Source organism: Sus scrofa, chromosome 3, assembly GCF_054392235.1.
Source record: "Sus scrofa isolate SSC_HxYL_T2T_F1_AM1 chromosome 3, Sscrofa_HxYL_maternal_Yorkshire_Landrace_v2.0, whole genome shotgun sequence".
Classification (NCBI taxonomy): domain Eukaryota; kingdom Metazoa; phylum Chordata; class Mammalia; order Artiodactyla; family Suidae; genus Sus; species Sus scrofa.
The window spans coordinates 44,928,312-44,948,867 of record NC_139385.1 but is presented as its reverse complement, the minus strand read 5'-3'; the positions used below and the strand labels follow the sequence as shown (position 1 = coordinate 44,948,867).

At 53.5% G+C, this 20,556-nt stretch overlaps 1 protein-coding gene and 1 long non-coding RNA gene across 4 annotated transcripts in view; one reads left to right on the top strand and one right to left on the bottom strand.

Annotated features, from left to right (window-relative positions):
* The window catches only part of CREBBP (CREB binding protein), a 141,837-nt gene that overhangs the window by 3,604 nt on the left and 117,677 nt on the right, over nucleotides 1-20,556 (bottom strand). For both annotated transcript variants that reach the window (XM_005662184.4, XM_085017781.1), the window contains 11 exons: nucleotides 18,153-18,233; nucleotides 16,064-16,120; nucleotides 12,740-12,817; nucleotides 12,350-12,417; nucleotides 6,424-6,574; nucleotides 5,925-6,071; nucleotides 5,337-5,450; nucleotides 3,869-4,034; nucleotides 3,535-3,702; nucleotides 1,515-1,676; nucleotides 1,068-1,349 (listed from right to left, as the gene is read on the bottom strand). In XM_005662184.4, coding sequence (XP_005662241.2) covers nucleotides 1,068-1,349; nucleotides 1,515-1,676; nucleotides 3,535-3,702; nucleotides 3,869-4,034; nucleotides 5,337-5,450; nucleotides 5,925-6,071; nucleotides 6,424-6,574; nucleotides 12,350-12,417; nucleotides 12,740-12,817; nucleotides 16,064-16,120; nucleotides 18,153-18,233 — 1,474 coding nt within the window. The remainder of the gene's footprint in view (nucleotides 1-1,067; nucleotides 1,350-1,514; nucleotides 1,677-3,534; nucleotides 3,703-3,868; nucleotides 4,035-5,336; nucleotides 5,451-5,924; nucleotides 6,072-6,423; nucleotides 6,575-12,349; nucleotides 12,418-12,739; nucleotides 12,818-16,063; nucleotides 16,121-18,152; nucleotides 18,234-20,556) is intronic.
* On the top strand, nucleotides 13,003-20,438 carry LOC146404582 (uncharacterized). 2 transcript variants are annotated; one of them, XR_014840969.1, is made up of 2 exons: nucleotides 13,003-15,234; nucleotides 16,411-20,438. It is a non-coding gene; the product is annotated as an uncharacterized LOC146404582 (long non-coding RNA). The 2 variants fall into 2 exon arrangements; XR_014840968.1 differs by having other exon boundaries at nucleotides 15,857-20,438.

Genomic DNA, 20,556 nt, shown 5'->3' with positions numbered 1-20,556 from the left:
CCTGCTCCCATGCCTGGCCTCCCCTGGGTACACGCCCCCCCCCCCCCAAGGCTGCTGCGCCCTGCCCCTCAACACGTCCCCAGGGGCAGTGGGGCTGGCAGCACGGTCCTGTGGTGCCATCCCCACTCCAGTTTTCTAAAAGCTGCAGGTGGAGTCAGAGAACAAAGCCCTAGATCTGGAGGCTGAGCCCTCCCAGAGGACGTGCATCCCCCGCAGCAGGAAGGGAGAGGGAAGAGCAGGCGGAGAGCGGGGCAGAGGCCGAGGGTGTTCCAGAGCCCTCACTTGCCCCCAAGAGTACAGAGCTACCCTGAGGGCACATGACCTGGAGAACTGGCTCCAATGCTGACAAGGCACGGCAAGGACGGGGCATGAGGGCGGAGTCTGACTGTCTGCAGAGGGGGTGACACCCCGTGTGAGGGACCCGTCCGTGCCAGGGACAGCCCACGCCCCTTCACAAAGGGCCAAGACCCCCACAGAGGGGGGCTGGTGTGGCTCTACCATGACAAGGAAGGGGAGATTCAAGGCCTCTGACCTAAGGGACCGAGCCTGACAAGAGCAGGGCCCCCGACCTCTGGGCAAGGCTAGAAATGGGGACACCGTTAGAGGGACCACAGCAGCTTGCGCTGCCACCCTGCACCCACCACGCCCGACACAAAACCGGGGTCCACAAATCCACGAGGGAAATGTAATGCGCCTGTGGGGTCCCCGCAGCCGGGACGTCAGCACCAAGGCTGCTGCCCAAGCAAGCTCTGGCTTCCCTCCAGCCCCCCCAGCACCTGGACGCAGGTCGACACCGCCGGGAGCACCCAAGCTGGGTTGGGACCAGACCACACCGGTGAGGGGAGACCGGGCCTGGAGCTCTGGCACCACAGGAAGCCAACCAACACCAAGACGAAGCCTCTTATTCGGGGAACCCCAAGATATAATCTCAAAACCAATGGTGCCAGTGGACAGATTTAAACACTGCATTTGACTCTCTTCTCCTGGAAAACGCCAACTGTCTCAGGGCTTGTGGGAAAGGCAGGGGCCTTCCCCGCCAGGACCCTGTGGGGGTGGCGCCTGCTCACCTCGCACACGGTGCAGTGCCAGCGCGTCTCCACGTGGTGCTTGCACTCGTTGCAGGTGTAGACAAAGCGGTCCTGGCCCTGGGTGTGCAGCTCCACCAGCATGCACAGCGTGGACCACTTGGAGCGCCGCAGGGAGGAAAACTCCCAGTGCTTGTCCCTGGCCAGCGTGAGGAAGGCGTCCCGCCCATCCATGAGGTCGCAGCTGAGCAGGGGGTCGGGGTCCACGATGGGGGGCAGCGTGTTGATGACGGGCCCGGCATGGAGGTGGATCACAAAGAAGACCTGGGGGCAGGCAGGGAGGACGGCGTGAGCCCGCGGAGAGGAGCGAGCTGGCTGGGTGGCCCGCGCAGCCCAGCAGATGGCCCTGAGCCCGGGCCACGCGGAGGGCGTGATGAGCCGCGTGGCACTGCCCGGCCGGCCTCCCTCCTGCCCCAGGGCCGAGGCTACCTCTTTGTGCTTCTCCATGGTGGCGTAGAGCTTCTGGGACAGGTCGTTGGACACGTTGGGCATGCTGGGCTTCTTCTTGTTGGCTCGGCTGATGCTGCTTTTGTTCTTGTTGGTTTTCTTATTGTTCTTCTTCTTGGCGTTCTTGCTGTCACCCTGACTGCCCTGCAACAAGACTCCAAGCCGTCAGCCTGCCCAGCCTCCCGCTCTGTGCCTGGCACTGAGGCCACCAGCCCATGGGTGTGGAGGCCCCAGGAAGCTGGGCTGAGGTGGGAGACCACCAAGCAGAGCCCTGCCCTCCACAGGCCCCGCACGGCGCTAAACGCTGGTGCCTTGAGAGGAGCCCGTGGAGGAAGAGGTGAGGATGCAAGAAGCAGGGCTGCAGTCGGCTGGGGCCCTACGGGGACAGTGGTGACAGAAGCCTCGAGCCAGCACCACCTGTGCCACACCAGTCACACACCATGGTACCCTTCCTCGCCAGGCAAGAACACACCTGGGATGCTAGTTGGGATCTAACAATTGAGGGGGAAGCCGCCACCCCTCGTTCTACGTTTTCCATTGGCCAGGGGCACACACTCCTCCTCAAGGGGCACATGGCCAGGGCTGGTCCCCCTTAGAGCCCCTCTCTGTGGACGCTCAGCGGCAGCACAGACTCTCCTCCCAGGCTCTGAGCCCCACACATGCGCTGACTCAGGCCACCTCACGAGCCGGAGTGTCTGGCGGCGGCAGCACACAGAAGGACCGGGATTCGCAAAGCAGCTCCGGTCCCTCTCCCGCGGACACGTCCACTGAAATCTCGCCCACCCGTCCAGGCTGGCGGTAGGCGGGTCCTCCTGGCATCGCCCAGACCCTGAGGAGCAGCATCTCCGGCCATAAACCTCCTGATGCTCCAGGGGACGATGGGTCCTGCCTCGGGGGGGCCCGCAAAGGGCAGGAGGAGAACGATGACCCGGGCCCTGTGACATGAAGACTTGTCACTCCTCATCCACGCTTTCTCCACTCAGAAGGGGCGAGGGAGAACGTCTCGCAGAAAGGACACGCCCTACAGCGCATGCCGCCTGGCACAAAGCAGCCACGCAGTCACACCCAGGCCCTTCCATGGGTGTCGGGCCTGCCTGGCTGGGATCAAATGCCTCGAGACGAACACATCCCCACCGATCCTCCCTCCACCTCTTCTCCTGGGGGGTGGGGCGGGGGGGGGTCAGGCCCTGCCCTCCCGCTGCCCCTCAGGACGGGGCAGCAACCCGACTCAGTATGAAGGCTCCCGATGCAGCAGGCAGCCTTGATCCAGGATTTTTCTCAAGTGCCCCAAAGACGCGCCCCAAATTCTGGGGCTGTTCTTCTCAAAAACCATTACATGCTTCTTGCTACAGACACTCCAAATCCAACTAAGCCACCACCTCTCACTCCAAGATTGAAACACGGCTCCCAGTGGGGCCTCTGACCCCACATCTGCCCGGCCCCTCCCGTCCCTGCTCCACGAGTGCCCCCCTCCAGGCCCGCCCTCTCAGGAGTGGCCCAAGAGTGTACGCCCCGTTTCTCTCATGAGGACACACCCTGCAGCCCCCAGGGTGAGCGCACAAATGTGCCAATGCCCAGCGGAGAGGGAGCGGGGACTTGGTAACAAAGCAACTGAATGGGGCCTGGCAAACGAGGCTCGTCCTCAGGTCATTCTTCAGCTGAACTGACTGTCCCCAACCAGGACACCTGTCTCCGTCTCTGTCCACTTCTTCAGCGCTCCCCGGCAGCACGCCCTCCTCTGCCATCCTTCTGTGCCTCAGCCCCACCCGTCCTGCCCACAGATGCCAGAGCAAGGCCCTCCCATCCACCTTCTAGTAGCAAACGTGCCTCCAGCTCGCCCAGCACCCGGTGCAGGCAGTGCCCCGGGCCCAGGCCTAACCTGCAGGGGGCAGTGACAAGGGGAGGCTATGTGTCAAAGCACCAGCAGAGGAGGCCGGCCTGCAAGCCGAGCGGCACCCGCACTGCCCAGCACAGCCCTTAGGGCTCCAGGCCCGGCCTTTACCTCTGTGGTCTCGCTGGCCGCCGTGCTCTCCTCCTTCTTCCGCTCCTCCTCTTCCTGCTCCAGCTCCTTAATGCTCTCCTCCAACACGTTAGGCCAGAAGTCGCCCTCAAAATAGGGCAGCTCCTTGGCACTGGTGAGCCTGTCTTCAGTTGCTTGTTTGAAAATGTCCTGGAGAGCGAACAAGCACAGTGGTGAGATGAGGGGGCTCCTGGAGGGCCCGGCTCCACGGCGCTGAGCAGCACTGCTCTCCAGCTGCCCACTGGTGCTGGCAGAGAAGCTGCTTCAAGTTTACCCTTCTGCAACTATGAGGCGCCCGCCCCGGCCGCACAGGCACCTTGTAGTCGTGGATGATCCGCTCGGCGAAGGCCTTGTCCAGCATCTTCTTGTACCACTCCTGCAGGCGCTTCGGCTTCGGGATTTTCTGATCAGGGGGGTGGCAGTGGAAGATGTAGTCATCTCCTTCACTTGGGGGACAGGCCCAGATGTGTCCTGTTACATACCTGCAGGACACACGCATCATTCAGAAGGATGTCGGGAGCAAAAGCATCCCCGCCTTCGCGGAGTGACAGCTGAGGAACAGGGACCAAGGACAGAACATGCAACCAGCGCTGAGACAGGCTCTGGCCCAGGGTACTGGAGGAGGCGCAGAGTAAAGTGGACTCTGGAGTGTGCACACGCAGCCTGGATATGGGCCCTAAGAGACGCTCTCCTGGCTGTGCATGTCGGGCAAGGGCTGAGGGCTGCAGGGACCCTACGACTCGGGAGAGCGCCGGGGGCTGGTGACGCAGCAGGCGCGCCAGACGGCTCAGACCCAGACGGATGCCTGAGCCTTCCATCGGCTTTCTCCTGCACGACGGAAAAGGAAAAGCAGCCGAGCACTTTTGAGAGCTTAAAGCCAAAGGAGAGCTCAGTCATTCTGCTCGAAACACCTCAATCAAAGACCTCTTTTTCAAATTTGGGAAAGAAATGTGATCTAGAACATAAAAACAGAGATAGGAAAACAAGTCAGACACAAGAGACCACGGCTGGTAGGACTCCATCTCTATGGACCACTCAGAAAAGGCACCTTTATGGAGAGAGAAAGTAGATCAGTAGTCACAGGGGCAGGGGTCAGACAGGGAGGATGAGCCACTGGCACTGGCATTTTGCTGGGGGGTGACAGTGCTCCGAAAGTGAATTACAGTGGGGGCTGCATCCCTCAGTAAAGTCACTGAAAATCACACTGGAAACAGGTGAACGGTATGTCACGTAAAATATGTAACAGACAGGAGTTCCCGTCGTGGCGCAGTGGTTAACGAATCCGACTAGGAACCATAAGGTTGTGGGTTCGGTCCCTGCCCTTGCTCAGTGGGTTAACGATCCGGCGTTGCCGTGAGCTGTGGTGTAGGTTGCAGACGTGGCTCGGATCCCGCGTTGCTGTGGCTCTGGCGTAGGCCGGAGACTACAGCTCCGATTGGACCCCTAGCCTGGGAACCTCCATATGCCGCGGGAGCGGCCCAAGAAATAGCAAAAAGACAAAAAAAAAAAAAAAAAAAAAAAAAAAAAAAAAAAAAATGTAACAGACAGACTAGAATCGGAGACGAACACAGAAGGCAGGGAGGGCGCGAGCCACGCTGGGGGTCCCCGACGCACGTGGCCCAGGGTCTGTAAGGAGCTCCTGAGACCTGACGAATCTATCCAAGAACATCAAAATAAAAACACCTAAGATCTTAAAAAATACTTCTGTTATTTCACAAAATAAAAACACAGTGAAAGTTAAAAATGGAGTCGTATCAGTTCTGAATAATTTGATTTACACTCACCCCAATTTCTTCACATATTCTAAATATCCAATAAGGATCTCGTGGTAAACAGCCGTTCGGAGGCATCGGGGTCGGAAGAAATGAATACTATCCAGATAAGATATGTACACACGCCTGGGGGGGCAGGGGTGTGAGAGAAATTAATTGAAAGTAAAAGTTATCGCCCAAACTTGAAACCAAACACCAGCCCCTCCAAAAGCCCTCCAGAAATAAATTTTGATGGCATCTACACTGCCACAAACAGGATGGAAAAAACTCCCACCACCAATCCACAAACTCACTGAGCTAACAACACAGAGAAGTGTGGCAAGATCAGGGCAGAGCATGTCATTGTCACAGCTGCACCGAAGGACACTCAGGCCCACGCAGCAACCCCCACCCCACTCTTTGTGGGTTCGGCCGGCCTGGGTGGCCAGATCAGAGCCAAAGCCACACACTCATGACACCAAACACAGGAAACGGTCATCAAAACCCACTGGCTTGGCAGAAAACTAAGCTAGTTTGGTGGGTGAAGCAGTTCTCTCAGACGGTGATGGCGCCGGAGGCTGCGACATGCCACGCCACGCCCGAGAGGAGCTGGAGGACTACCTTGTGTTGGGCGGCGGGCAGTCAGAGCCATACTCCTGGACGTGCATCCCAAAGAAGCACACGTCCACTCCGTCAATCTCCTCGAAGGCAAAGAGCGCTTTGGTTCGGTATGGGAAAGACTCAGACATTTCCCCAGAATCCACAAACCTGGAATATAAGAGCCTGCTGTTTGCACACATCGCCGTTTACACGGCGCCCGACCGCCAAGACCCGCTGCTCTAGACCTGCAGGTGCAGAGGGGCTGGAGCTGTGGTCACCTCTGACCCCTGACGCAGCGCTGTCCCCTGTCTGGGTGGCTCAGAGCCGCGAGCCCACTCTCTGTGACACTTTCACTGGGCCAGGAATTCAGCTCCCCTGATGAATTAGGGTACTGAGACAGGGCTGGCAACATGCTACCCGATGAAAAACTCAGAAACCACGCAAACGCTAAAGCCCTGCCAGAGCATGGGGCTGGGTTAACCAGGTGCCGTGCCCGCCCCAACGACGTCTGCACACAAACCGTGACTTCATCCCCGGCTTGACCTCCACCGTCTTGTCTGAACTGGCCACCACTCGGACAAAGACCTCCCCGGCTTCGGGATGATTCTGTCGCCGCAGAAACTTGTTGACTCGGTCCTCCAAGTGGTTCCCCAATCGTGTGGTCTGCAGTCCTGAAAGTCGGGAATGAGCGGCTGAGGGGCTCCGGCGGCTGAGGCCAGAGCCACCTTCTCTTTTCAGTGTTGTCTGACAGAAGGGACCTAGTGTGTCCTGAGGGGAGCCTTTCCTAAGAGAAACGTGGACCCCGGGATCTCAGGCCTTCCACACCTGCAAACTGCCATCAAATGCCCAAAGAGTTCCATCTTTTTCTCACTGTAAGGGGCAAAAGAGTCACAAGGGTGGACCCAAATCTGAAAGAAGACGGGCTTTGTGGAAAAGTGGGGAGCAGGCACGAGGGAGGGTGCTGTGTGTCTCACTCGGGCCCGGGGAGACAGAGATCTGGCTCACATGGCTGTCACAGCTGCACTCCAAGGCGGACACATGCTCTGGAGGATCTCTAACAGAAATGGGGAGCCTGGGTTCCCACTATGGCTTGGGGGTTAAGAACCTGACAGTGTCTGTGAGGATGTAGGTTTGATCCCTGGCCTTGCTCAGGGGTTAAGGCTCCAGCGTTGCCACAAGCTGTGGCGTAGGTTGCAGATGCAGCTCCGATCTGACCCCCTGCCTGGGAACTTCCATATGCTGCAGGTGCACCCATTAAAAAAGGGGGGGGGAGCCCCCATTGCTTGCCCTGGAGGGCAGGGCTGGAGCAGCTTTGCCCACAGGATGGCACAAATACCCTTAACTGCCCACCTCTGGGAGAGTCCTGCTGCAGAGTCAAACAACTAAGCCTCCCCAGGATGCAGACCCACCCAGCTGCCTTCCTGGTGGGTCCTAAGCCCCACCCCCCAGGTGCAGCCACCGTGACAGGAAGTTACATAGCATAGAAACACACATACAGTCTAGAAAGCATTAAAACCCTGTGAGTACACGAAAAAGACTAAACAGAAAAGCTGCAAAAGGTCATGGCTGACTATGGATGCTAGGACTTTAGAAGATTCCTCATGGAGGTTTAAAAATGTCTGCAAAATTTAGTAGCTTGGGCTCAACCCCTGGCTGGGGAGCTTCCATGTACCCGGCTTATATCCCCTCTCCCCCGCCAAGAAATATCTGCAAAATCTAGACTTTCTAAACTCAGTTCCTCTACAACAAACACACCAAAGGTGAAGTTCTTTCTGGCATATATGTTACACTCAACAAAAGTGATTGAAAAGAGAAAAGCTTACAATGGTGATGAAATAAATACCCCATTGAAAAATAAAAACCTGGACTTCCTGCTATGGCACAATGCGATTGGTGCTGTCTCTGCAGCACCAGGATGCAGAGTCAATGTCAGGCCTGGCATAGCGGGTCAAGGATCCAGTGTTGCCGCAGTGTAGGTCGCGACGACGGCTTGGATCTGGTGCCTGGCCTGGGACTTCCATATGCCACAGGGCGGCCAAAAACCCCCTCCACAAAGACCAAGCAAACAAACAAACAAAACAAAACAAAAGAGAACAACAAAAAACTTGAAAAACTATAAAAATAAGAGAGTGGATTTAAGGTTTGTTTCACACCCTGTGCACACACACGGGTCGCACGCTGTGTACTCACACCCTGTCCCCGCCCCATCTTCATGCCCCTTGGGGCCGGGACAATCGTCCTGAGAAGGAGACTCAGGTGCAAAGGAGTTACAACTGCCTCATGGATTCTTTGTGAAGGCCCTGTAGAAAATTCTCACATTCTCGCCCCCGCCCCCCCGGGCTCCCCCACCCTCCCACACTGCTGTTGATTGCAGCCTGAGGTGGCTTCCAATCCAGAAGAGGACACAGCTAGGAAGGGCCACCCCTGCCCTCGTGAACTACACACATTACGACTGTCACACAGTGAGAGGATCGACCTTCCGAATTAGGTCTTTACCTCCTTTACCCAAATCACCTGAAGGACCTGTATTAAAAATGCAGGGTTTTTTTGGTTTTGTTTTGTTTTCTTAAATCTATTTAGGGCTGCACCTGCAGCATATGGAGGTTCCCAAGCTAGGGGTCTAATCAGAGCTGCAGCCGCCGGCCTACACCACAGCCACAGCAACACAAGATCCAAGCTGCATCCTCGACCTACACCACAGCTCACGGCAATGCCGGACCCTTAACCCCCGAGCAAGGCCAGGGATCGAGTCTGCAACCTCAGGGTTCCTAGTCGGATTCATTAACCACTGAGCCATGACGGGAACTCCAAAAATGCAGTTTTTAAATGAGACAATGATGACAATCTGGTCATAAGCACCAAACTGTGTCATGACGACGTCAAGAGGCTGGGGAGGCGAGAGGAGCCACAGGCCTTACAGTAAGGACAGTGCTGTGAAAACCTGGGGAGCAACCAGCTCAGGCTCACTCAGTGCTGGGGAGAGGGGTTGTGCTCACCCCGTGGTGCCCAGGTTCCCCCAGACCAGCAAGCTCAGGCCCTGGCATTTCTGCGGCTGCCCTTCTCCCTGGACAAAGGGCTCAGGCTGCCACGTCCTCTGTTCAGACTCCGTTTCCACTTCCTGCCTCCGCTCCGTGCTGAGTGGGTGGCCCCGCAGGTGCCTCTCCGCGTCTGCACAGACACGTGTGTAGGGGGTGTGCGTGAAAGTGCAACAGCTCGGCCTAAAAAGGACCGTTTTAAACTGGAACCCGCTCTTCAACTGTAACCCACCTTCGCCCACAGCACATGACAGGGGGCGGAGCCTTTTCTTTCTGTGATCAACCCTTCAGCCTTTGGCTTTCTGACCTCCAGGCTCTACCTTGTCAGGGAGGCTTTTCATAACCTAACACAGTAAACACACACTCGTATTCTGACCTTTGGCCCCTTGAACCACCAGAGTCGAGCTGTGTGTGTGGCGTCAAGTGGGGAGGGGGTTTTGGCTGCAAGGTCAGCAGCTGGAAGATACATTCCACCCCACCGCTCCTCTGCATCCACAAGGGACTGGTTCCAGGACCCTTCCCCAGTCTGCGGATTCTGGAGTTCCTTCTGTGACAGGGTGGAGCAGAGACGGCCCTCTGTATCCACAGGTTCGTGGCTGTGGAAGGCCGACGGCCCTAGGTCAGAGCAAATACGATGAGGCAGCCTTTCTTCCGTGACCTACAGACATGCGCAGAGACTATGCTAATAGGTGTAGGAGACACTACACTCCTGAAGTCCTTTTCTATATGTGAGAGCTATAGGTGTTTGTTTGTTTTTTTTTTTAAAGGCCATTTCTGGAGTTCCCGGTGTGGTTCAGTGGAAACATATCTGACTAGCATCCATGAGGACGCAGGTTTGATCCCTGGCCTTGCTCAGTGGGTTAAGGATCTGGTGTTGCTGTGAGCTGTGGTGTAGGTCAAAGACGAGGCTCGGATCTGGCGTTGCTGTGGCTGTGGCGTAGGCTGGCAGCTACAGCTCCGAGTCCATCCCTAGCCTGGGAGCTTCCATATGCAGCCCTAAAAAGACAAAAACAAACAAAAGCCCACACCTGCACCACATGGAGGGTCCCAGGTTAGGAGTCAAATTGAAGCTGTAGCTGCTGCCCTACACTACAGACGAAGCAACTCGGGATCTGAGTTTTGGCTTCGACCTACGCCATGACTTGCAGCAATACAGGACCCAGTGAGCGAGGCCAGGGATTACACCTGCATCCTCATGGACCTTGTGTCCATTCTTAATCCGCGGAACCACAATGGGAACTCCTAATGTTCTACATCTTTAAAGCTCATTTGCCAAAAGTCCACACATCCCTCTGCACCATCTTGTGGACACTGGGGTGGGGGCTAGGGCGGGACCACCCCCCACCCCCCTACACCTCACTCTTTCAGCAGCAACTGCTTTTTCACTGAGGCCTCGCTCTCCCAGTAATTGTGTCTTGGTCACTGAAGCTCTGGCCCAGGAAGTGATTCTAAGTTGCTGACTTCTTCAGCGACATCGCTCAGAATGGATCTTTTATTTATTTACTTGGTTTTTCAGGGCCACACCTGTGGCATATGTAATCAGAGCCACAGCTACCAGGCTATACCATAGCCACAGCAACGTGGGATCCGAGCCTCATCTATGACCTACACCGCAGCTCAACAGCAATTGCTGGAACCTCAACCTACTGAGAGAGACCAGGGATCAAACCTGCATCCTCATAGATACTAGTTGGCGTCATTTCCGCTGAGCTACGATGGGAACTCCCTCAGAACGGATCTTTTAAAGCAGGGTTCTCACCTGCGTCCCTTCCCACTCCGACCGGGACATGTGGTGATGTACAGAGACCTTTCTGATGGCCACCATTCCTGGGTGGGGTGGTGTTAATGGCACTGAGGGGGCACAGGACAGCCCCCACAACAAAGACCTTTCTGGCCTAAATGCCAGTAGAGAAACTCTGAGCTAAAGAGAAATACTACAGTTGTTCATAATTCATTAATATTTCAAAAGGTTTCACAAGAGTAAGTTTAAGTGATAGGGGAAGTGGGAGTTCCTGTTGTGGCTCAGTGGTAACAAATATGACTAGGATCCATGAGGATATGGGTTCGATCCCTGGCCTCACTCAGTGGGTTAAGGATCTGGCGTTGCCGTGAGCTGCCGTGTACAGACGTGGCTCAGATCTGGTGTTGCTGTGGCTGTGGTGTTGACCAGCAGCTGCAGTTCCGATTAGACCCCTAGCCTGGGAACCTCCATATGCAGCGAGAGCAGCCCTAAAAAGCAAAAAAACCAAAAAACAACCCCCCCCCCCCCCACCAAAAGGATAGAGTACATGGATTTGGTAAAGACAGAGTTTGAGCTGAATCAACACTGACTCGGACGCCTTGAGCAGGGCTTCCTCCGTGCCCGCCACCCGTGCTTCCTTCCGCCTGTGGGCCCCTCCCTCCACCCAGCACTCCTCTGCTCCAGCTCCTCCGATGGCCCAGCTCTTGCTAGGGCCCCTAAGCAGTGTGCTAGTTGCCTGAGCTGCTGGAGAAAAGTGAGAGCAGCAGGGAGTCCTGGGGGGGGAGCTTTAAAGGCACTGAGCAGGGGCTCTTCTCACTCAGGTCCGCTGCCAGGCGGGAGAGGCCACGCTGCAGAAGGTGGCTTCAGCACTGGAGAGCCAGCCGAGCTGACAAAGATGACACACCGTACACCTGCGAAAAGCCTCATCGCCACAGGAGCGAGGAACACCGATGAAACGTTACTTCTGCAGCAGCAGGGGGCTTGCTTGGTGCCAAGCTCTCAATGCGGCAGCAACGGGCCTGCCGGCCCCAACCAGATCAGGCCCGGCCAGTGCTGGGTGACAGTGATGCCCACGGGGCCCAAGAGGGTCGCTCCTCACAACAGCGCGCCCCACAACTATCGGCATGCAAACAGCCCCCCGCACACGTGCCCAGGGCTTGAGGGCGCTGGTCACAACAGGATGTGCGCGCGTGCACACGGCCGGGGGGTCTTATTTCTAAGCCTCTTGAGAAGGATCTGCTGACAAATTGTCTCCCCTGGACGTTATGAAGTTTACCCCAGGTGAGCTTCCTAAACGCTCACCTAAGAGACTGCGGAGAGCTCCTGCTCTGCTGCAGGGGATTAAGGATCTGGTGTTGCTGCAGCTGCGGCTCAGATTCGATCCCTGGCCTAGGAACTTCTGCATGCCCTGGGTGCAGCCGAAAAAGGAAACAAACAAACCCCACACAGACTGACCATAAGGCTGACTTTCACATAAACATCAAGGCAAAGGATTCTCCTTAAGGGTGAGACAAGAAAAATACAAAGTATCAGAAGCAGACTCACAGGCAAAACCCCAGATGAGCTCTGGAGCCGTGTGGTAGCTGAACTCAGGAAGACGGGGACATGGACAGGTTTTTCTAAAATGTGGACGCTTAGAGGCGGGAGACAGAAAGTCTGCCCCAACTTACTCTTAGCACTGAATTTGTTTTCTTTCCGAGTTCTGCCCGTTTTCTTCAAGCAGTTGTCGCACACAAAGCTGCAAAAAAATAATGGGTGTGATCGGATTATATAAAACAGTATATGTTGCCAAACCAATGAAACGCAGCATTCAAATACTTTGTTGGCAATTTAAATCGCATCATTATACAATAGTGAGGAGGCAGACTGCTTTGATTCTACGATTCCTAAATCGGGCAAACACTTAAGACTTAAATTTAGAACCAGCTGCTGTCTATCTAATTGCCGGATTCTTGCTGACAACAATGCATGAAAAGCAGCAGCGGCCGCATCAGCCCCTCCTCTGTGCAGAGCCGCCTTCCCTTCCGAAGATCACAGAAAATCACCAGGAAATTACTCACCCCGAAGGCCAAATGATATCATAGTGGAGCACACAAATCTGATGCATCTTCCGGCCACACTCCTTGCAATCAACGAAACTAGAAGACAAAGAAAGCTGCTGTCACACACGCAGCCACACAACAAGCTTCTGAGGAGCTGGTGGGCTGTGCTCACACCTCGTCCCCTTGATGACTGAGAATCTGTGGCATTAATGCATCTGTCGACTAATTCCGCTATATTTAAAAAATGCATCAGTATGACATTTTCTATAGGAAAAGCTGACTTTCTTTTTTTTTTTTTTCTTTTTATTTTCCCACTGTACAGCAAGGGGGTCAGGTTATCCTTACATGTATACATTACAATTACAGTTTTTCCCCCACCCTTTCTTCTGTTGCAACATGAGTATCTAGACATAGTTCCCAATGCTATTCAGCAGGATCTCTTTGTAAATCTATTCTAAGAAAAGCTGACTTTCTCCCTTTCTTCGTATAAATGCCTCACCTCTCTCCTCTCCCAATCTCCTCTCCAACCAGAAATGAAAAGCTACTTCTAAAAATCGCGATGACGAAGGCGTATTTGACAGGTCAGCTTTTCTGACATGACCGCATGCTTGCCAGACCAGCGCTGGCTCTAGGCGACTGACTGACTGCACAGGCCTAAACGGACGTCGACGACAGGGAACAATACCGTCGGGGTTACATAGCCTTGTTCGAAAGCCCAGGCCCAGGAACTGTCTGCTCGGAGTCAGCGCCAAGGCTGGGACACAAAGGCTAACTGGCCAGTCACGGCCTTTACCTGGGGGACAGCGCCCACCCGCCCTCTGCTCAGCTTCCGCCAGGGCTCACCCGGGGCCGTCACCTCGCCTGGGAATCTTCACTGCCGACACGGACGGTCAAAACCCTCTGTTTTCTCCAGCCACTGCCCAGAGCCACCACAATGACACACAGCTCGTGGAAGGCCGAAGGGGCCAGAAAGGGCCAAACGGCTCCAAACCGTCCCGGGCTCCGGCCCTTCTGACCAGCCTGGACCCTGATGCTCTCTCACTCCCGGCGGCTGAGCCCCGGCCTGACCTTCCCACTGCCCTGGCCGAGCAAACCTCCAACCAGGGATGGGGCTGAACCCAGCTCCTCTGTGCCTGCTTGGCCTGAGGGAAAAGACGGACACGGGCAAACTGCAAAGTGCAGCGGCCCTCTGCCGTCCTGTGTGGTGGCTCCCATTCCACGGGGTGGCTGTTCCGGACCTTGACTCCGTCCTCAAATGCCATGTCACCCTGACCGGCGCCTTTTCTGAGATCTCAGCGGCTGAGCCAAGACTTTAAAAGGCCCGCAGGTCTGTGCGCCTTCCAAAGACAGTCTTTCCTCAACTCCTCCCTGTGACGGGCACGAGGACTGTCAAAAACGCAGGACACGTGGTCGACACCCTGTTCTACCGGGTCTGCTCTCAACGGTCACGACCAGCCGTCCGGCTCCCCGTGCGGCACTGCCTGCTCACGTGCGTCGGTGCCTGAACCGCAGCCGACCCAGGACGGCCCTTCCCACGCTCCCGAGGTGTGGCCTCCCCCGCACCAGGCCTCCTCCAGGCCCGCTTCCCTTTCCTCCCCGAGCTGCTGCTTCTCGTCCCCTGGCTGGCCTCCCCACTAGAGAGCAAAGTCTACCCTCCAGGTAAACCCACCCTGGATCCGGGGTGATCTTTCTGTCACAGAAACCCCAGATGTCCCCCAGAGCCTCCGCAGCACACTTAGGAGGAAGCCCACGTGTCGGCAAGCAGCGACGGCGGTGGCCCTGTCCCGTGGGCCTCCCCCCACGGCTCCCCGGGACCTCGCACTTCCGCGCCCAGAAAGCTCTGCCTGCCAGCCGACACCTGCTTCCAGAGGAGGACTGCCTCCCCAAGACCCCCCTCTGCCGATGCTACGACCCGCCTGTCCCCTGGTGTTCAGGGGATGTATTCTGAAAGGGAAAACTGAATGTAAAGGTAGAGAAACTAAAAAACTACAGGGGGGACACGACATGAAACTGCCCCCCAGCCCTGGCCCCTTCTTGCCCAGGCACTGCTAGCGGGACAGACAGAGTCAGCGCCCAGCAGGGGGTGGCGAATCTGTCTTGCCCTGGGGGCTGAGGGAGGGAGGACCTGCTTCTGAGCCTGGACACCCACGGCCGCATTCACCAAACACCTGACAGAGCTGTGCTCATCAAACAGCCCTAGATGGGCCTGCACCAGTGACAGAATAAAACGGGTGTCTCCACACGCTGGGGTGTCCTCAGGACTTGGCTTTGGGGACCTGGGAGAGGCCACCACACTGAAGGATCTCTGAGGCCTCCTTAGGGGCTCTTACCAAGCCAACTTTGCAAACTGAGTATCCTCACTGATCAATGCAGGGAAGAAAGTATCTGACAAAGACCTCTGAAAATGTTAGCACACCAAAGACAGTGGGCTTCCCATTACTTCTTTCCCTTTTTCTTTCTGTTTTTTTTTTTTTTTTTTGCCATTTCTGGGGCCGCTCCCATGGCATATGGAGGTTCCCAGGCTAGGAGTCAAATCGGAGCTGTAGCTGCCGGCCTACACCAGAGCCACAGTAACGCGGGATCCGAGCCAAGTCTGCAACCTACACCACAGCTCACATCAACACCAGATCCTTAACCTACTGAGCAAGGGCAGGGATCGAACCTGCAACCTCATGGTTCCTAGTTGGATTCGTTAACCACTGAGCCACGACGAGAGCTTCTTCCCATTGCTTATTTCTAAAAAGTGGTTTCTAAGAGGTTTCCTTTCTGAAAAATCCCAAGTTATAAGACAGGTTCTAGCAGAACCAAAACATCCATCTAATCTTAACACCATTAAAATGCAGTACCTGGACACCATGCTACAGAGACACCTATTTTGCGTGAGTTAAAAAAGAATACACAGGGAGTTCCCATCGTGGCTCAGAGGTTAATGAACCCAACTAGTATCCATGAGGTGGATGTGGGTTCAATCCCTGGCCTCCCTCAGGGCGTTAAGGATCCAGTGTTGCCGTGAGCTGTGTAGGTCAAAGATGTGGCTCGGATCCTGTGTTGCTGTGGCTGTGGTGTAGGCTGGCGGCTGCAGCTCTGATTCAACCCCTAGCCTGGGAACCTCCACATGTCACTTCCACATGGAAGTTTTTTATTTTATTATTTTTTTTTAGACAAAAAAAAAAAAAAAAAACAAAAAAAAGAATCCACATCTGAAATGACTTCACATGAAAAATTCTACCCAGGGCCATGTATGTATTTCTAGCATCTTCTCCTGCAGCCCAACCATAAGGAGGAAGCTTCCTGATCTGAAACTAAATCCTGAAAGTCAGAAAGAAATAGCTGTATACTCACGGTTCAGGATCTAAGGTATCATTTTTCTTCTTTTCAAATTGATCCTTTGAAATTGTCCTTGTTTTGGGGGGAAAAAAGGGAAAAATGTTAATTTATCTGGTGAGTATAAACGAAAAGGTCTCTGGGATATTACTCTGTAACTAGTTCTTCACATAAACAGTATGTAACGGTCGGATGAAACGCCAAGTAGCTGTTAACAAGGGCATGAACAGATGGCTCAATTCTGGAGAAAGCACTACCATTCATTTTTCTCTGACCGCCTTGGAATATTTTTTCCAACTATCATTAGCACTTATTACAAGATTTAATTAAGCCAAGTCAAAATATGACGGCAAAATTATACTGAGGTTCAAACCTGTTAATTTTCAATTACATCTATGCAGTGAATGCTTACTGAATTTGATGAGCACTCGTGTCACTAATTCTTCTTTTTTTCCTTTTGGCCGCCCCGCAGCATACGGAGTTCCCAGGTCAGAGATCAGATATGAGCCGCAGCTGCAATCTAAGCCACAGCTTTGGCAACACTGGATCCTTCACCCACTGCGTAAGGCCGGGGACTGAACCTTCGTCCCAGCGCTCCTAAAATGCTGCAATCCCATCTCGTCACAGTGGGAACTCCACTAGTTCTTCTAACGCTGACATTCCCTCATTAACACAAGTCAGCATATATTAAAGGGCTATTTCATTTGTTTCTTTTCTATTTCTCCTGGGGGGGCCATGCCTGTGGCATAAGGAAGTTCCCGGACAAGGGATCAAACCTGTGCCACAATAGTGACAACACTGGATCCTTAACCCCCTGAGCCACGAGGGAACTCCAAGGATTTCATTTCTATCGCCCTTTTGCTATGATCAGTGTACACACGCAAACTACTTGACTGACAGAGTCGTGATCCAATTATTCATCATATAATTGGACCAAAGAATTAAGATGACAAAGATATAAAAACAAATTGAATATGTAGAATTTCTGTCATTTTGATCTGTCTTACAGGTGGCTATGCTTTGCTGTGTGTCTAAACAGGTAAACCTCAGGGGCAGAGAAGTGTCCAGCAGTGCTGGAAACTGCTTCGGTGGGAAGCCTTTCTTGCCTGTGGGGGGACAGTGACACTGGGGGACTTCTCAGAGCGGCAGGAATCATGAGGAGTCAGGAGAAGCAGCACATGTGGGCAGCCCAGGCGGCTGTGGGGGATCTCAAGCCTGTGAGGGACGTGACTCCCAGTTTGAGGATCTGCTTTTGCTTTTCTCCTGCCACATTCTGGCCATTGGCTACTCCAAAGTAACCCCATCCGAGGACAAGCATCGGGGCAGAAACGGTGAACTCTGGGAAGGAAGGAACTAACTCGTGCCTGTCTGTGCTGAGGTCTCACCGTCAGGGCTGTTACCATCACCAAAGAACAGAGGTTCCCATGAAGATCATCTCAATGCTACAGACAGGGGATGACGCAGTGTCGCTACTGACAGTTCTGAGACTAGGGTTACCTGGTTTCTGAGGCCTAACCAAAAATTTATAACCTCCCCAAATGGAAGTTGACAGACATGAGGGAAAATCCAGTGGTGGTTTTTGTTTTGTTTTGTTTTTTGTCTTTTTAGGGCTGCGCCCGTGCCATGTGGAGGTTCCCAGGCTAGGGGTGTCATCAGAGCTACAGCCGCCGGCCTGCACCACAGCCATAGCCATGAAGGATCCGAGCCACGTCTGTGACCTACACCACAGCTCAGGGCAACGCTGGATCCTTAACCCACTGAGCGAGGCCAGGGATCGAACCCCCGTCCTCATGGATCCTCGTCTGGTTCGCTAACCACTGTGCCATGATGGGAACTCCCAAGCCAGTGTTTTAAAAGAACAGTGCGCGTCAAGAGGACCACTGCACTGCAGCCACAGCGTCACGGGCTCGAGAGGAGGGAGCAATGCAGAAGTGGTCCTGCACTTCCGCTCCCACAGCTGCGGTTTAAAGGATGAACGTGGGTGAGTTAATACGAGAAAAGCACATCACACCCAAGTCCACATGGCAGGGGCGCTTCCCTTTTCACCAGGGACAAGCAGCAAACAGTGAGGAGTCACCCCTGAGAGAAATGGCAGAAGGGTACTTACGTCTGGGGCTGTGAAGGGTCGTCACCCAGGGTAACATTCTCCCCCTGGATCTCTGTGAAACACTTCTCACAGAAATGATACCTGTCAGCAAGAAGGCCATACTTGGGTGAACTGGTCCATCATAACACACAGCCACCCAAGCAACGAAGCCACCAATCAGAGCAGGGCAGATCACCACGACGAAGGGGGGGCGTTGTTGGTTGATTGATGGGTCAGTGAGGACAATGAAAGGAACAGGGCAGGTGGGGAAGGGAGGATTAGAGAACAGGGGAGGGAACAAATAGCACAGACATAAAGGTAAGACGCACACACCAAGACAACACAGAGCAGAAAGCCAAGGCAAAGCATTGATTAGCATTCGGTCTCACTGCACACGCCTCAGGCCAGCATCACTAACAACCGGCTCGCCAGCTCCAAGGGGCAAATGCTTTCAAGGAGGTGTTACTACTAGAATTGCAAGGAGCCTGAATTTAGGAGTTTGGATCTTGTTATTACTTAGGGAAAATCAAATATAACTTCAGGGTCTGAGGAAAAATTTACTTTGAACCAAACAGTCTAACAAAAGGCCTTAGAAAAGCAATTTAAACTGAACTAGCTTTATTTTTTAAAATGGAAAATTTATGCTTGACAGGAATTCATAGATTTTATTTCTGGTATTAAGCCAGACCTTTAAGGTATGAAAATGTTGAGCACCCAGAACTGGTTTTAATTTTCTCCTGTTAATCACTTAGTTAATTGGCTTACAATAGAAATGAAACCAAATCCATACTCTAGACAAACACTTAACAGAAACGCAATAGGGGTCAAAGACTTTCCAGCCATTTATCAATAATACACAGAGAAAAAACTGTGATATATTGTATCAACAATACAATATATGTAAGTCCATGAACAATCTTAAAATTCATTTCTAAGCTCTGATTTAAAACTTTGTGGTCCTGGGACCAATCACACATCCATCTGAGATACTCAGTGATTGCTCGGACTTGGTGATAACCCCCGTTAAGCAAATTTACAGAGTTGATCTTTAAAGCACAATCTGCATTTGAGAAATTATCCACCACCCCAATTTCTTATAATAGAGAGCCTGGGCTCAAGCTGTCGAATAAGAGCAATTAAAACAACAACTATTAAATGTTTGGAAAGGACACAAATGAGAAATCAACAGGAATGCAGGCTGATGCTGCATAAAACAAGATGGGCCCCGCAAAGTAGACAAGCCGAATGAGGTGAAGGACACACGCAGGAAGGATGAGCGTGAGGCAGCGACGGCAGCACAAAAAATGCGGGTTTAGTGCTCAAAACTACGTCTACAGGATGCCAAGGGGATTAGTGCTGAAGACACTGTGACGAGACTCGGAGCACCACACTGATCACACGGGCAGGAGGAGATACAGTAGCTTGTGGCTACACACACACACACACACACACACACACACACACACACACACAGGGCTACAAACGACTGAGGTCCAGGCCCCTGCCTGGCCAGTCTGTCTTCATTACCACTAAAATAGGTCCCCACAAGTCCTAGTTCTCATCTTAATTAAACACACTGAGTGTTGGGTCTGCTGTATTTCACTGACTACACCCATACGGTGAATTAAACGCGTAGAACTTCAGGGCACGCACACATCTCGAGATCGTCTGATTTTTCCGTCTGTCGAGGAGGAACACGACAAATTCACTGTGTGTAGCAACCGCACAAATAAAAGTTTCTCGCTGGGACTAGTTTATTTAGGACTAATTCAATCAGCAGAGTCTGCCAAGATTATAAACTCTGACCAGGGACAGATTAGCACGGCTGTTTTAAGATATATGATACGTATCTCTTTCTCTGAATGAACTATCCTGATATCCTGGCTACTCCCTATCTTGTAAATTGTCTTAGAGCCTCGACATCATGCAGGAAAGGCATTTCCACATGCAGGAGGGCATGATCGCCACTGGCAATCAAGAATTAAAACACAGAAAGCATAAACCAAATTAAGTGGCAACCAGAAAAGTGTGCAAAAACCAAAAACCAAAAACAAACCAACCTCAACACCAAATTGCTTTCCTTTTAAAAGTAACTGAGTGCTATAATTCCTTATGCTCAAACATCTAGCCACCACAGGCTAGCGCAAAGAGGACCACTGAGCACATTTTGCGAGGAAACCACCACGCTAATTACACATGCGTCTAAACAGTTTTAAAATCCTGGACAAACTCTTAGCTTTTATTCAAGCAGGACCTAAAGCCGAGCAGCATCCGGGAAACACGCATCATAAACCCGTCATTTTCCACTTGAGGAAACCAGCCCAGAGTGAAGCACTGGCTGCAGCATGGCAGCCCCCAGGGCGGCTTCGGAAATCCGCATTCTCTGTCTGTGTGGAGCAACCTCCCCTCCCCTGGAGCCTCAGGT